The 17,062-nt window shown below is 46.3% G+C and overlaps 1 protein-coding gene across 2 annotated transcripts in view; it reads right to left on the bottom strand.

Annotated features, from left to right (window-relative positions):
- SGPP2 (sphingosine-1-phosphate phosphatase 2) overlaps nucleotides 1-17,062 on the bottom strand; it is a 79,462-nt gene that overhangs the window by 26,696 nt on the left and 35,704 nt on the right. Inside the window, exons 2-4 of one of the 2 annotated variants that reach the window (XM_078775775.1) lie at nucleotides 15,056-15,208; nucleotides 11,985-12,164; nucleotides 7,290-7,379 (exon numbers count right to left, since the gene is read on the bottom strand). In XM_078775775.1, coding sequence (XP_078631901.1) covers nucleotides 7,290-7,379; nucleotides 11,985-12,164; nucleotides 15,056-15,208 — 423 coding nt within the window. The remainder of the gene's footprint in view (nucleotides 1-7,289; nucleotides 7,380-11,984; nucleotides 12,165-15,055; nucleotides 15,209-17,062) is intronic. The other variant, XM_078775776.1, reaches the window with a different exon arrangement.

Genomic DNA, 17,062 nt, shown 5'->3' with positions numbered 1-17,062 from the left:
TGGAGTGGAGTGGATGGTGCGAAGGTGTGAATGGGGGAAGAGTGGACCCCGTCACGAATACCCGGGGAGGGTAGTCTAAGAGTTAGGTAGAGGGTACAGGTAAATTGTGGTTGGATATTGGCATCTGTGGTGTGTGGTGGAAGAATGGTGATTGAATGGGTGCATTAGTGTTGTGGAAATGGCTGGGCATGTAGCCTGTTAGTGTGTGTAGTTGGATTGGGCACTCCACCACTGTGAGGATGTCGGCCAGGTGAGGCCGCAGGTGGGCTCTGGGAGCCGGTAGTTGTTGTGGATGGGGCCCGAGGATCCGGAGGACGGACCCGGGTAGCCCAGTGCCAGAGGACACCGAGGGGTGACAGAGCCAGGAGGGGCCTTCCCCAATTAGATAGGTTAGGGTGAGGAGCTAGGTAAGCTCGGGTGGCAACTACAGTGTTGAAGGTGTGCAGGTGGGTAGACCTGCTGGGAGAGCTACACGACTCAGCCCTGAAATTGTGCAAGGGCACAGGGAGTTGCATCGGGGGAGTGAGACCCCAAATTGAGGAAGCACCACAGTTTGGTCAATGGGAATTTGGTTCTTAAAACCACATAGAGTAAGATGGCCAATGGTTTGGCAGGGAAAGACCCCGGGTAGTGTAAAAGTGTGTTAATGTCATTTAGAGGATAGGTAGGATTAAGAATCTCCTCGCACCATCTACATCCACTCACCTGGGATGACGTAACTCCACAGTCCACACCATGCCATGTTTTATTATTTTTATTGATGCAAATGTTTAGAATGTGAGACACATCATGACGTGGGTGTGACATTGTGCTGATGTTCCATCTCTTCCTCCTTATGAGGATTGATGATGAATTGGGTGATGGCAAATTTTGGTTAGAGGGATTGTGGAGACGAGTTTGGTATAGGGGAAATATGGGGAAGACGTGACAGTAGTGACGAATTTGTAAATGTGTAGATTTTTGTAAATATGGGGTAAGGGCAAGGGTAGAGTATGTGACAGGGGGGGGTGATGTATGGTAGGGACGAGCTTTTCTCCGCTCCGTCTCCATACGCACCTCGCCTTGCATTGCGTTGTTTGATGTGTACCCTTGAGACCTTACCCCTCGCTCATCTGTCTTTTCCCCCCTTGTCTCCCACATGAGGACTGTGCGCCACTGGGCGCCGAGGGGAGCGTGCGAGAGTCCGCCATTGGGCGCCCGAACTTCTCGCAACCACAGCTGTCTGCATCGATGCACCACCTTATGGACCACATGTCTGTGGCTGAGCACCACTTATGGACCCCATGGGTTGGGGCATGGCCCCTCTGCTGGAACCGGCCATGAAGGCCCGAGATCTTGCTGGCGGACCTTGGTCACAGGGCACCTATGCCCCACAGGTGAACCACACTAATCGGCCCTGTGGGCCATATATAAATAAAAACGGACACGTTTGGTGCATTTTATTTTATTGCAAATAGGCCGCCAGCAAAGAAGATGACAACACAGGAAAATAACAATAGCCAGCAAAGGGAGCCAAAGAGGAAGACCAGCACCAGGGTTTGTTGTTTTTATTTTTATTCATGAACAGTGATGACTGTGCACCGATTGGTGCTTGAGGGTGCTTTGGTGTATTTTTGGGTGCTTTCATGGTGCATCGATGCAGAGCAGAATGTCTCCCCCCCCCAAAAAAAGAACAATCACAGGTCCTGGGTTGAGTATTGTAAATAAAAGCAGAGCCATTGTAAATAATGCGCCCCCACCGTAAATGTATAGTTTGAAGACCATTCCGCAATTCGGTTAGCTGTGGGCGTGAATCTGTTAGGCAGGGTGCAATGGAGCAGCGGGACATATTTATTTATGCTTTAAAACTGTCGCACTCAGGGTCAGGTTAAATGTAGAGGGAACTACACCTACGTGCCACACTAAAGGTAAAAGTTCATAGGCCCGGGACGTGCCTAAGGGGAGGAGGGTGCAGTGTTGTGGATATGAGAATGTTATTTTTTTTTATTGTTGTGTTATGAATTGTTGTAAAATGTTACCCTCCTTCCTGCATTTGTTGTTGTATAAAGGTCAAAGGGCGTTCCCGTAGTTAATTCCATAAAGCATACACGCAGGACACCATATCTCCCTGTTCAGTAGTTATATCTTTATTATGTGTATTAGTGTAAGGCTGTGTCTTCCATTAATTTAAATACTCCATTGCACCAAGTGAAATAAGAGTAGATCCCCTTTCATTCACATTCCCCTTCCAACAATTGCCAACTGTTCCCTCCGCGACTCCATTCGCCACGAGGTCGGCTCGGAGAAGAAGGGGGAGGAGCTGCCGAATCCTGGGCGTGCCCACCCATCGTCATCAAGGGCGGAGCCAGAGGGCCGTGCCGACCAATCAGGGCCGAGGCGAGCTCACCGATGGGCGTGTTCTGGACACCAGCGGCTTGATCGCCTGAGGCGCTATAAAGAGCGCGCGCAAAAGCCTTGAAGTGGTTGGACTAAGAGAGAGGAAAAAAGTGCGCGCGAAAGCCTTGAAATGGTTGGACTAAGAGAGAGAAAAGAGAGTCCTGCGAGCCAAGAGAGGGAGAGAGAACCCGTCACACCAGACCCCCCACCAGCAGCGTTGGCTCCACCAGGCAGCTCCGACCCGTTACCCCGCGCACACCACAGGATCGGTGGCATCGGCGGCCGTCAAGGTCCAGCCCGACGTCCTGTGCGGGATCAAGCTCCAGCCAGCTCCGTGCCTTCCTCCCCCTCCAGCCACCCACCTCCTGTCATTCCTGCCTGCAATTTCCCCATTCGTGTACGTGAGTTTGTTCTGTGTGTCTTGTCCCTGGGTTAATTAAGCCTGTTTAGTTAAGCTAGAATTTTCACTGTGTCTCCTTGATTCCTTCTGTCTTTATTTTATTATCTTTCCTTCTTCCTTGGTTTCTTTTGGTCCTGTAAATAGAAATAAATTATATTCGTATTCCCTACTTCTGTCTTCCTCTTCTTCACATCCGTGTCGCCTTTGTCTTTTCCCTCATTGAATATCTGTGGCGCGATTCGGCCAACGTTCAGGAATCGGGTTAGTCGGGGTAACTGTTTGGGCGCGGCGGCCATCCGCTCGGCAAACAACATCCTCGCCGCGGTCCCGTAACAATATATATATATATATACACTACATGACGAAAAGTATGCAGACACCCCTTCTAATTAGTGGATTTGGCTGTTTCAGCGACACCCATTGCTGACAGGTATATATAATCAAGCACACACCCATGCAATCTCCATAAACAAACATTGGCAATAGAATGGGCCATACTGAAGAGCTCAGTGACTATCAACATGGCACCCCGGTACTACAATCGATAGTTTATAGGATTTGGAGGGTTCGAATCCCACTGTCTGAGTGCTAGTAGTCCCCAACAACATACATATTTATATACATGTGGGGGCAGACATTCCCATGATGAGAATGATTACCTGTTGCCATTAGCCAGGGCTACATAGTTAGTGGTTGGGGATACTAGCACTCAGACACAATTACACGACACAGGGAGAAATAAACAAAATAAAGAAAAGGTTGTGTGAGTTGGCCAATACTCAGCCTTGAGTTCAATGAAGACGCTTAGGGTGGTTGAATGGCTCCGGTCGGTTGGCAAAATGACCGCGCGTCGGCGCGAACAAGATGGCGCCAAATCGCCAAGCGAGCACAATGAGCCACGAAGCGGCGGATTAACGTCCTTCTCTCTCAGCCTCTGACCGTTCCACGCTCCACAAAGCTCCAATACTTCTCAGGCACACACGTCACGAAGCACCCCTGTCCTTTTTCCCCGCCAGAACAAGTGAGAGAGGAAATCAAAGCGTGACTGCTCCAAGCCCAGCCGCCTTCGTCGAGGGCACAGGGAGATAGAGAGAGGGAGAGATGTGTCCGCCTTCCAAGAACCCAGGACAGAGAGAGCGGGCAAAATGGTGGTCGCTTCGTCTTTTTCCTCCAGCACTAGAATGTTCCAAGACGACATCACACTCTAAATAAACAATCATGCAGTGCCGTCGCATCGCCCCATCATTCTTCAACCAATCGTCCTTCAGGGCATGGCGTCACGGCCATTCTTGACGCCCATCAAGAAGATTCGGCTGGGCGAGGTTGTAGTGTCTGGGATTTGGCGATTATGTTGTTTGGAATTACGTACCAAGTGCATGGCTGGCCGAGTAAATGTTTTATAAGAACAAAGAGCAAAATCACAAGGTCAATTTACACACTGGGAATTTATCCTTATGCCCTATCTAATTAGCATAGCTCCGCCCCTTGCATGGAGACACATAAACATGCTGCCAGCTGGCTGGGTGTGGGTACCTCTCTCACCAGCCATGGCACGTCAGCAAAGGACTTCTGCGACTCATTGGGACTGACACAATCTGTCAATTTCCCGACCCGGTTCTCAGTCAACGGTACATCCTCTCTTCTAAACTTGGTTATGACTAACTTCCCTGCAAATGTCTGCTGTTCTTCTTCTGCTCCAATCGGTTCATCTGATCATGTGCTTGTTAAAGTGGATATCTCTCTCTGGCCATTCTTAGAGAGCCTCCTCAGCATCAACGAGTCTGGCATTTTACTCAGGCCGACTGGCACGGTCTTCAGGCAGCCATCAATCACCTAGACTGGTCTCCCATCTCCACTGCCTCTGACATCAACTCATCCTGGGAATTCTTCCAAAGAAATTTGCTCTCCGATGAACAGATTTATCCCATCTCCTCTTCAGTTGTCATACCCTTCCTCCCGTCCATGGTACACGGAATCTTGTGGTGAGGCAGTGCCATGAAACAACTTGTCTTTGCCTCTTGGAAGGCTAATCCAACTGAAGGCAATCTCAGTTCCTTCAACAAAGCCAGGAACAAGTGTGTGGCTATCCTCAGGAGAGCCAGGAAACAATATCTATCTACTCCCTCTCAAACTATCTACTCCTATCTACTCCTTCCTCAAGCCAGGAAACTCTCAAATCTGTCTTCCTCTTCCAAATCCTGGTGGCATCTGGTCAAATCTGTTTCTGGTGTTTGTTCCCCCTCCATCCCCTCCTTTACCTCAAACGGCGACACAGCTGACAATGCATGTGAAAAAGCTGAATGCCTCAACTCTGTGTTTGCCTCTAAATCTTGTGTCCCAAACCCATCTCTCTCTGTACCCACCTTTCCCAGTCAAACCCAGCTGCCTGGACTCTGTGTCCTTCTCTCCTGACAAGGTGGAAAAGTTTCTGTCAAACTTTCTGATTCTGCAACTGGACCAGAAGGCATCAGCCCACGGGTCCTAAAATCCTGCTCAGTAGCTCTTTCACACCCTCTCTCTTTTGCTCAAGATCATCTGCCATCTTGCAAAAACAGATCCTTGCAACCACAGACCAATCAGCCTGCTCCCAATCATCAGTAAGGTCATGTAATACATCATTGCTTCTGATATGAAATCCTTCCTCTTCTCCAATGGCTTGATCTCGGATCATCAGTTTGGATTCAGACCAGATCACTCTACTCTGGACATGCTGCTTCTGCTGTCTCAACAATGGATGGAGGCCCTCAACGCTAAACAGGAAATCAGAGCTGTCGCCCTTGACATATCTCGTGCCTTCAACACGGTCTGGCACCCTGCTCTGCTCACCAAACTCTCATCCAATAGTATCCATGGAAATCTCCACGTATGGCGTGCAGACTTCCTTTCCGGTCGCAGTCAATGTGTGGCCCTGAATGGATTTCTCTCATCTTCCCTTCCTGTTCAGGCTGGAGCTTGTATATGCATGTAAGGGGTATATGCATGTAAGGGGTATATGCATATAAGGGTATATGCATATAATCATCCCGCCCACTTTGCATTTAAGGGGATGTTGAGATGATTTTATCACTCTTGAGGAAGATTAACGGAGGCGTGTGGCTTTGTCACATGTTGTTAATCGAAACGTTGAGTCATTGTTTGTTCAATTAAAGGTTGGAGATCTGACAATGGAGTCATATATATATATATATATATATATATATATATATATATATATATATATATATATAAATAAAAATACACACACACACATATATGGGGGCAGACATTCCCATGATGAGAATGATTACCTGTTGCTATTTTCCAGGGCTACATAGTTAGTGGTTGGGGATACTAGCATGGACCCGGAACATCCGCGCAATGTAAAATGTGGCTTCAAATCCACAACTCACCCCCGCCTCACAAACCCAGTCATCAACCCAAACCCCCCCCCCCCCCCCACCCTTCAACTCCAAGTCCTCACCCTCCCGCTCCCAACCCTAAGGTGTCAATCCCCTCCCCACTCCAGGCCTTTAAACCCCCTCCCCACCCCCAAACCACAGCTCCCCAACTCCCCCCAGCCCCCACCCCTGCCAAGGCATCAACCTTCTCCTCCCAACCCTGTCCCATCTTTGCTCACCCCCCTTCCCCCACCCAACCCCAATCCTCACCCTCCCACTCACAACCCTAAGGCACCAATGCCCTCCCCACTTTAAGCTTCCAAACCTCCTCCTCACAACCTCCCCTTCACCCCACAACCATAGCTCTTCAACTCCCCCCCCCCCCCCCTCTAAGCCTCAACCTCCCCTACCTCCTCAAAGCCTCAACCTCCCCCTCCCAACTCCGGCCCAACTTTGCTCTACATCCCCTCTCAACCCCAGGTCTGTCTTACCCTCCTCACGCCCATAAAAGCAAATGAGCATTCCTCCATCGAAACAGAGGAATATTTAAGGCTTTCGTCTCCCCTATCATTCTATCACCGACTTCACAGAAACTTGTCACGGTTGCCTGCCCACTCACAATTCCGCGAGATATGTGGAAACCCTTTGGAATCACAACTCTCAAGTGACCATGAGCAGGATACTTGTGCCAATAAATGACTGAAAACCAATTATCTTCTTCCTGATGCATATACTGCATACACATCATTAAAAGTAAATAATGACGAATGTTTTCTTTCACAATGTCGCGAGATTCCCAGAAGTCCTCGGACAAAGAAATGGTTTTTTGTGGTCAATGGTCGAGTTGTTCAAGAGAAAATAACCGGAAATTATAGCAATCACATTCTCATACACTTTATCATAATACACAGATTGCAAGTTCCCTTTAGTATGCACCCATATTTCACCTGAACATTTGTCATATATAGAAGTTGAGCACATAGAAAATTTATATACAAAATGACATCATACAATGCCAGATTAATTCATCATTCATTAGATTGTGCACTGAAGATGACATTGATCTGGGCAAAATCCAGGCCAAAGTCCAAATTGTTCTTGGAATTTAAGAATTCCACAACTATTTATATAAATACCAGGACGCTGTGCATTCCAGTGTACAAACGACTCAGTGAGACGAGCACACAGAGCGAAAGAGCAATCATCACTCCAAACTCCAACGGGTACTGCACAAACAAGAATGTATAAAGTTCCACCTGTTATTATATCAAGAAAGTCTTGCATGGCAAAGTCAATTAAGAATTTTGCTCCGAGTACACCATCAATTCCTGAAACAGCATTAAGCATCTCAGTGTCTTAGCTAAAGTAAGATACGTGTGCTCATACATTTTCACTTTGATATGGTACTGCTTTTTTTTAGATCATAAGTGATCAAGGACCTTGAGCATTATTCATTGTCAGATTGTTATATATGCTGTCACATATTCCCATTAGACAGTTATATTATCACTCAGTGATAGTGGCAAGCTGGAGAAATGACTCCGCTCCCCCCTCCCCCCTACTCCCCCCAAAAAAGAAAAAAGATCCAATTCTGACATGGTGAAATATCTCAGCGATAGGCTTATCGTGAATGTATTGAAAATAAACAGTCACTTAACATATAGAGTGGCCACAAAGACCCTATGCATTATAGTGTGTCCTCTGTTACTTATTTGTTTCCCAGGTCCGGCTTCAGCATGACGGACACCAGTGAGTACATGATAGAAGAGAGACTGATTACTTGTGTTTGGGTTCACGACCACGCGTGAGAAGGAGCAAGTTTTGAAGACATAAGGACAAGATTTTCGCAGAGGTTCGATAAGCCAGCTCCTACGCGCGACACAATGCGGGCATGGAAGAAGGCTTTTTCAACAGGCAGTGTCCTTGATTTAAAGCGCTCTGGTCATCCAGCATCACGGCAACGCCATGTGGACATTATTGAAGCATCCTGCTCGAGATCTCCACTGAAATCATCTCGAAAAAGATCTTCTGAGTTAGGCATTCCATGCTCAACAGCCCAAAAAATAATGAAAAAGGAACTGGGATTGAAGCCATTCAAGCCTGGATGTGTTAATGAGCTTACCGATAGAGACTTGGCCTCTCGTGAGGTCGCTTGCAAGGCTCTTCTGCAGCGATTTCCCACCATTAAATCAAGACGAAGCGTATTATTTTCAGATGAGTGTGCTATTTACCTCAGCAATCGTTCCAGGAATGTTTATTTTTGGTGCAAAGAAAATCCTCATTTTTATGAGGAAATTGAACAGCATCTTCCTTGTGTCATGATGTGGGCAGCAATTTCAGAAGACCACTTCATAGGGCCATATTTTTTTCGATACAAGTGTCGATCAAACTGCTTATTTGAACATTCTTCAGACGTGGTTTGTTCCACAACTGTGCGAGAGAGGTCTCAAGGCAACAGCTATCCTGCAACAAGATGGTGCACCAGCACATTATGCTCTTGCAGTTAGAAAATATTTCGACGACAAATTCAGTGGATGATGGATTGGACGTGGATCTGAGATAGTGTGGCCTCCTCGAAGTCCAGACTTAACATGTCACAACTCGCTTTGGGGCAGTGTAAAAGAGGAAATTTATCATCTCCGCCTAACAACTGTTGAAGACCTCAAAACAGCTGTCAAGGGCTGCTTTTATGACCTCCAACCTTCAACGTTGAAGATATCCAGAAGAACATGGAGAAAAATTCTAATTTGTGCAGATAATGGAGGGGAGCACACAGATAAATTATAATTCCGTGCATAGGGACTTTGTGGCCACTCTGTACAGGATGTGGCATATATATGTGACACATTTGTAATGTATTTATTTTTAAGAAATATCTGTAAAAATAATTATTTATTTTTGTCTGTTACAGGTGAAGGCCTGATGATTTGAATGATGGAGCATTACAACGTGAAAATGTGGATTAAAATTGTAGAACTCCATATTAATTAGACTTTGTTATTGCACCTCGGTGAGCATTCAGAATAAAATTCCCACGAAGAAATGCCCCGTGTCGGAACACCATCCTCTCCGTCAGAAAATTTTATGAAGATGGTAATGTTCATCCATCGAAGCGGGTGAGACATCATAGAGTGATGACACAAGAGACAAACACTGCCGTACCTGCAGCAATTGTCCGAAGTCCTAAGAAGTCGATCTGACGCCTTTCAGCAGAAAGTGTTGTTATAGCCCAATAAGTCACAGATATATACTAAACGAAAATCTTCACCTATGGCCATACAAAATCCAATTTGTTCAGAAATTTGACAAGGTTGATTTTTGAAAATGTCAAAATTTTTGTCGTTGGTTATTTAACAGATTTGAAGAGGATGGAAATTTCATAAACTGTTTGTTAATGACAGACAAGCGTTATGCCTAGGTCCCCCGTCGGTGAAGTGATGCGAGTTGACAAAGTGGAAGACGCAATGCGGCCATATTGGATTTTGACGTGGCGACCCAATTTTCAATAGCATTCTCCCTTATGCGTAGATACACCCACACACCAGATTAGACGTTAGTAGTTCGTTTATTTTTCAAGATATTTCGCTCACAAGGTTCAGACATATATATGGTGGCAGCCATCTTGGATTTTGACGTGGCCACCCAATTTTCAATAGCATTCTCCCTTATGCATAGATACACCCACACACCAGATTAGACGTTAGTAGTTCGTTTATTTTTCAATATATTTCGCTCACAAGGTTCAGACATACATGGCGGTGGCCATCTTGGATTTTGACGTGGCGACCCAATTTTCAATAGCTTTCTTCCTTTTGCGTAGATACACCCACACACCAGATTAGACGTTAGTAGTTCGTTTATTTTTCAAGATATTTCGCTCACAATGTTCAGACATACATGGCGTCAGACATACATGGCGGCGGCCATCTTGGATTTTGACGTGGGTTGCACCCACACACCAAATTTGAATGCCGTCCTTCGCTTACGCACGCACGCACGGAGGGGAAAACCATAGTCCCCCTTTCGCTCCGCGGTGCGACGGGGGACAATGAAGCCCATTTCGATCTTACCGGTGGTGTAAACAAGCAGAACTGCAGGTTCTGGGCCGAGGAAAATCCTAAAGAGTTACATCAAAGAGGTCTGTACCCTGTGAAAATCACGGTGTGGTGTGCTGCAGCTGCAGGATGGATGCATTATTGGGAAATATTTCTTCGAACAGAATAAAGTGACAGTAAACTCTCAATGCTACCTGGAAATGTTGCAGAACTTTCTCAGTCCTGAATTGTGGCATAGAAATATCGTGTTTGCAGACACATGGTTTCAACAAGATGGAGCAATGTGCCATAATGCAAGAATTGCCATGCAATTTCTAAGGCAACAGTTTGGGGAAAGGATAATTCCTCGGTTTGGCAACGTTTCATGGACACCGATCCCCAGATTTGACCCCAGCGGATTTCTTCCTCTGGGGATTTTTGAAGAGCCGGGTGTTACGGATTCGTCACTTCCGTTGTTGGGGTTTTCCTCCACTTGACATATTTCTGATATTATGTACTATTATTATCTTCAAAAGGTTTAGTATTCACGAACAGTTATCAAAAGTTAAAAAGGTTAACTTTAAATGATACAGGAAACCGAACCGGAAGACGACAAGGTGAAGAGGAAGAAGCGTTGCGAAAAAGTCGGACAAGACGCGTGACGTCGAGCTCCGTAGCGAGCGTTGTCTACCGAAGGTTGCGAGGGAATTTTGAGTTCCTTGAAAGGACATCCGGCGATAGGTATTATCGCTGGGTTTGAGAAACCTGCGTAGTCAGGTTTAGGCTGAGATTCCGACGAATCCTTGCCTGGCCGGATCGACTCAAGCAAGAGCCGTCGGCTATTTTGAACCTCGTGCTTCGTTCACCGACAAAGGTTTTACTACGAGTCAGCTCTTCTCAACATCCTATCGTCTGTCGGGGTGTGTGTGTGCGCGACCGCTTCATCTCCAATTACGTTGCGGTTTGCTGAGTGAGCTGTGAACGCGCACGTCTGGATCGCGCCTTTGGGATTTCCCTTTCCGACGCCAATTGGCTTCTGGTTAGACCACGTGATGGTACACGCTTTACCCCATCACCTCATCGCCTCTTCGCCTCATCACTATTCGCTGGAGCGAATCAACTTCGCCTTGGAGAAGGTTATAGAGACATTGAGGAGTGTCCTTTTACACTCACTTGGAGCACAGTGAGTTATATATTGCAAAACTGATGGTACCATCTTAGGACATATTGCTTGTACTATTGTTGTTGTATCGTTATTCTTGTGTGATCTCAATACAATATTTGTTTGTGAGTAACAATTGGGGTGGCTTCTCCATCGATCTTTGACACACAGAATAACACATTTTTCTGCGGTGACTCCTCTCGGGGCTCGGAGGTACACCGTGACCAGGGGGTCGGGGAGGAGCACGTACACAGGTTTACAAGACACGTCCCACATGTGTAGATGAACTTAAGTTGAGGTTCATTGAAGCCATTAATGCTATTGATCATGACACATTGAAAACAGCAATGAACAGTGTACTGGTTCAATGCAGGGAGTGCATCAAATGTAATGGACAGCATTTAAAAGATGTGATTTTTAAGAAGTAGAGCTGGGTTGTGTATACTGCTGTGATGTCACAAAATCTCCCATACCTGTGCTTCGTTTTAGTATCGGAAAACATGATTTACTTTGTTCAGTCTTGCATTATTACAGAAATAGACGTGTCAGATATTAATGCCACACTCTTATATGTAGGAAAAATAATTAAATGGTCTTGGTTAAGCTCAAACTCTGGCTGTCTTAAGTGGCCTCACACGGTAGCGATCCATGGTGGTGAGAAGAAAGGTGAAAGGGATGGCAGTCGCAGCCATGGCGTGTGTCGAAGGCATGCCATACTCAGCTTCGACCCTTGTCTCAAGCCGTACCACCGGGGGGGATGGTGGACGTGGCCAGCGAATCTTGTCTTTCAAAGCTTGGCCGAGGTACATGACCACCTACACCCAATAAACAAAATAACATTTTAAAATGTATCGTCATTGCATCCATGGTTACAAAATTATAATACAAGCTGTATCCCTATAAAATGGCCTCTGAAACGTTCCTTTGCCAAAACCATACGCCAACACCATGTCCCTTCTCCCAACTCTTCGCCTCCCTCATCCCACACCCACCCCTGCCTCCTCCTACCCCTCTGGACTCCTACCCCACACCTTACCATCCCTCCTCCCATTCCTTCCCCCTTACCCCACCCCTCCTCCAATCTCCTCTCACCCCACGCCATCCCCTCCCTTCTCTTCCCACTCTAACCTTACTACCTCTTTCCATCCAACCCCTACCCCTTCCACCCCACCTACCCCCTCCCTCCTCCCACCCCTCCCTCATTCCACCCCAGCCCCTGCCTCCTCACACCCACCTTCCTCCAGACTCCCAACCCATGCCTGCCTCTCCATCCTCCTTCTACCCACCCCGCTCCCTACTGTTACGGATTCGTCACTTCCGTCTTTGTAGTTTTCATCCACTGGAAGCATTTTTAGTTCCATGTACTATTATTGTGATAGTTTAAGTGAAATGGAGATAACAGTCTTCAAAAGGAAAAATTAGTGTTTTAAAAGAAAAACGAAACGGATCGGGAGAAACCGAAAGAAGAAGAGGAAGCGAAAGCGGAGCAAGTGAGGTCGGGAGAGAACGGCCGATCGGCTTTGAGGTCTCGAGCGGACGCTGGCGAACGTGGGTCACGAGCGAACATTGGTTTCCCCGGGGAAGGGATTCATGTGACAGAGTGGATATCGCTGTGGCAGATAAACCTGCGTGACGGGTTTTGCGGTTGATTCCGGAGTGAATCGTTGTTGGAGAGCAGGTACACCTCCATTACGGGCCCGTCCGCCATTTCGCCTCGCTCCAGCCATTTCAACGCGCCCCGGCCGTTAGCCTGGTTCGCGTGTGTAACGTGGATTTCGATTGGGAATTCGTGGTTCTCCGTTTGGGAGACGCTGAACGTTCATACCAGCGTCATTGTCTGGTGAACCGAAGGTGTGAATTCCCAGTCGCCCTTTTGGGTGCATCTTTGCCTGACCGATGTCGGCCCGATTTCAACCCAGCGGCTCTTCGGCAGCGTTGACTGTCAGCCGACCAGGGTTCTGGTCTCAATACGACCTTTGTCTTGTGATCACCGGAGCATGGATCGACTATGGCCTGGTGCCGGGACAGTGACTTTGGGGATGTTACATTTCGCTCACGTGGAGCACCGTGAGTTATCGAGCAAGAAACTGATGGTACCATCATAGGAATTATATGGTATTTTGGTTGTGCAATTGAAGTATATTGTACTTGTGCTGTTATTATTGTGCGATACTAATACATTACTTGGTTTTTGGTAACAACTGATTGGTGTGGTTTCACCATTGGTCATTGGCACACATAATAACACATCTTTCTGCCGTGACTCCTTTCGGGGCTCGGAGGTACACCGTGACCGGGGTTTGGGGAGAAGCACGTAACACTACCGCCTCTCACCCTTCCCCTGCCTCTGGACTCTAACTCCTTCTCCTCCCTCCTCCCACACCCTATCTCCAGACTCTCCGCCCCACACCTTCCCCTCCCTTTCCCCCTCCACCCTTCCCCACCGTCCTCTCACAAAGGATTTTTCACAGGGTGTATATTAAAGTGCACGTGTACATAATAACTTCTAAAAAAATAAGTAAAAAAAAAACTCTTGGGAATTTCCCGGCAGCCTCCCGACAAATTAATTACATACACAGGCATTTTCGTCACCTCTAATGCTGATTTTATAATGCTGATAAAGCCAATTTTTGTCGCCTCGAATGCTTATTTACTTCACATAATATGTGAATTACATGTCCATCAGTTTGTTTATATGCCTTGAAAAGTTGGGCAAAAACGAAAAGTTTTGTTCTAGAAAGATTTTGTTATTATATTTCCTCTGCGTTATGAGAACGTACCTTCGCCGCTGTTGCAATCAAAACATGCAATACCTTGTTTACTCTGTATGGGTTGTAATCAAAATGTGCCTTTGTATTCTCGAATGGTACCTTCACTTAATGATAGAAGGTACGTTGTTCAGTCTTCAAATGTACACCAGAGGCCTCTACGGACTGTTCCAAGGCAAGGCGTTTTTGAGCAGCCCGAAACAAATGATTATTAAGACCCCCCCCCTGCGAGGGAGAGTGGGCTGACCAAGGATAAAGCCTGTTTTTGTTGTAATTTAATAAGGCTGTTAATGATCTTCAAAAGGGGTGTTTAAATTTAGCCAAACATCCAGTTTTCATTCATGCACTCCACTAGAGTTCCCTCAGTATGTCTGCAAAGTTTTGGAGTGCTAGGTTTCATGGTTTTGGAGTTATGGAGGACACACACACACACACACACACACACACACACACACACACACTATATGAATAGATGGATGCAGTGTAAACATATCAATATCACATTCATGAAAAACTAATTCATGACAGTGAAGTCTTATAGAGAGCAAACAGTTTCTGATGGAATGTAAATTATAGCTCTATTCTTTCTCAAAATGTACTGGATGTTGACGAAGTTTTTTTAATTTGGCTTACGGAAGAGCTAAATGACAGGGGAACAGGGGGAGACAAAGACATTGCGTATGAATGATTGCATGGCAGAAAGGAAGGGCTGTGGGGATGCAGGAACGGGCCCATATAGGAACGGGCGTGGGTATAGGAGAAAGCACGAGTTGCCAATGGCAGTGACTGAAAGGAGGTACATGAGACAACAGATACAATGTGTGAAAATTATTCTTTAAATTTGTTGACACTGCATGTGTTTTGTAGCCATTTCCACTTATGTAAATTAATCTGATTTTGAGTTGAAAAAAAATCAACTCAGAGAGTCTGAATCTCACCGCCCACATAGCCACGACTCTGCGTCCAACAAGTGGCTCCACATTCCAGTAGCAAAAAGGAAGAAAAGTGATGATGCAGCTTTCTCGACCAAGTGCCGCTGAGAAAATAAAAATGAAGTGCAGGATCCGGTTGTTTACAATATAAGGAGGTACCTGCAATCAGGAGAAATCAAGAGCAAGTTCTCTTAGTAAAGGAAACACTGTTAGAAGTCATGTACAAAAATTATCTCTACAAATGGCAGAATACTTGATAAACCATTTCCCTCTGCCCCCACCCTGCACCTTCCCCCCCCCGCCCCCCCCCCCCCCACCCAGACAATTTTTTCCCTTTTCTCTCAACTCTTGTCTTACATCCCTACCTTTCATTTTATACACCACTAGTGATACCCAGTCCCTCGAGTAGCAAAATATGGGGTCGATATATGGTCCCTCTGGCAGGGGTCACTGGTTAAACCACTTGCATGATTCCACATGCACAGGTGGAAATTGCAAGTTGTTTCCCTTCCCTAATGAAGTGTGTGAGGAGGGCTGGGTGTATTTCACGCTATGACTTGACCCTGGTACTCTGAACACGTATGGAAAATTTCGTGGTTATCAGCTAAATAGTTTTCGATCCTACAAGGTTCAGACATACATACAGGGAATGGATGTATTTTAGTATGATGTCCCCTTTCCTTAGTTACTGCTCTCTATCTTTTTGTCTGTCTTTAAATGAATACTGCTTGATAATCCTTCCACACAAGCTTGCTTTCCCTTGTATACAGATTTATACCATCTTGTCTGCAGTTCTCAAATTTATCTTCTCGCCCCTGCTGGGCAGGATCCTGTGGTGAGACAGTTCAACAACCAGCCTTCTCTTCCTGGAAGGCATATCCGACGGAAGGCAACCGCAGATCATTCAACAAGTGTGCGTCCATTCTCAGGAAAGGCAGAAAATGTATCAGTTCAGTTTCAGATTCAGTCATTCGACCTTAGACATGCTGCTTCTACTCTTCCAACAATGGATGGAAGCCCTAAATGTCAGACATGAGATCAGGATCGTCTTTCTGAACATATCTCAAGCATTTTATGGCCGCCCTGATCTCCAAACTCTGCTTATGGTGATCCAAGGCCACCTCCTCTCATGGATCATTGACTCCCTCCACTCCCGTAGTTAATGTAGAGCTATTAACAGGATCCTCTAATCTCCTCTCTCTGTCAATGCTGGAATACCCCAAGGCAGTGTCTTGGGCCGAGTCTTGGTCTTCATTTCCATCAATGATCTTTCTGATTCCCTGGAAATACAGCCTATCTCTTTGCTGATGTTTGCACCTCCTGCCATATCATTTCTCATCCTTCAGCCAGCCTCTTCCCTCTCTGTAGACCTTGATATAACCAGGAGCTGGTCAAACACTTGCAATATGTCTTTCAACCCAGACAAATCTCACACGCACCCTGTCTCTCCGAAAGGACCATCTGGTAAACCTTCCCCATCTATTTCCTAAACAAACTACTTGAAGAGGTTAAGTCACTCGGTTTTTTTGGGTCTCACCATTAGCTACTATCTTTCTTGGGCAGACCATATTCCCAAGATTGCCTCCAAAGCCAATCAACTGGGAATCCTTAGTCATGCAAGGTCTTTTCTTGGCCAGTCTGAACTTTTGACAACCTATAAGGCCTTCATTCGCAGCTTGATGGTGTAACTACTCTGCCCTTTGGGCTAGTGCCCCTGCCTCACACCTTGCCCTTCTTGATGCCGTGGAACACAAGTCCCTCAAAAATATTGGGATCTCCAACGACGAGGCTCAGTGTCTTGGCATGTTACTCTCAAGTAATAGGCAGGTTGGTGGCCTCTCTGTATTATATTGCCTCAATGTTGGTCTTGCATTTGCTGCCCACTCTTGGGTTTGTCCCTCTCAGGTTTCCACAGATGGTCTGCCAGTAACCCTCTTATTTCTCACTGTTCAGTGTTCACCTCCACTCATTTGTTCCTCTTTTCCCTTACCTGTGAACCAACGTCTAGTCTGT

The sequence above is a fragment of the Myxine glutinosa genome, chromosome 4 (genome assembly GCF_964187855.1).
Source record: "Myxine glutinosa chromosome 4, kmMyxGlut1.1, whole genome shotgun sequence".
Classification (NCBI taxonomy): Eukaryota; Metazoa; Chordata; class Myxini; order Myxiniformes; family Myxinidae; genus Myxine; species Myxine glutinosa.
The sequence above is the reverse complement of the archived record's forward strand: the minus strand, read 5'-3'. Positions and strand labels throughout refer to the sequence as shown.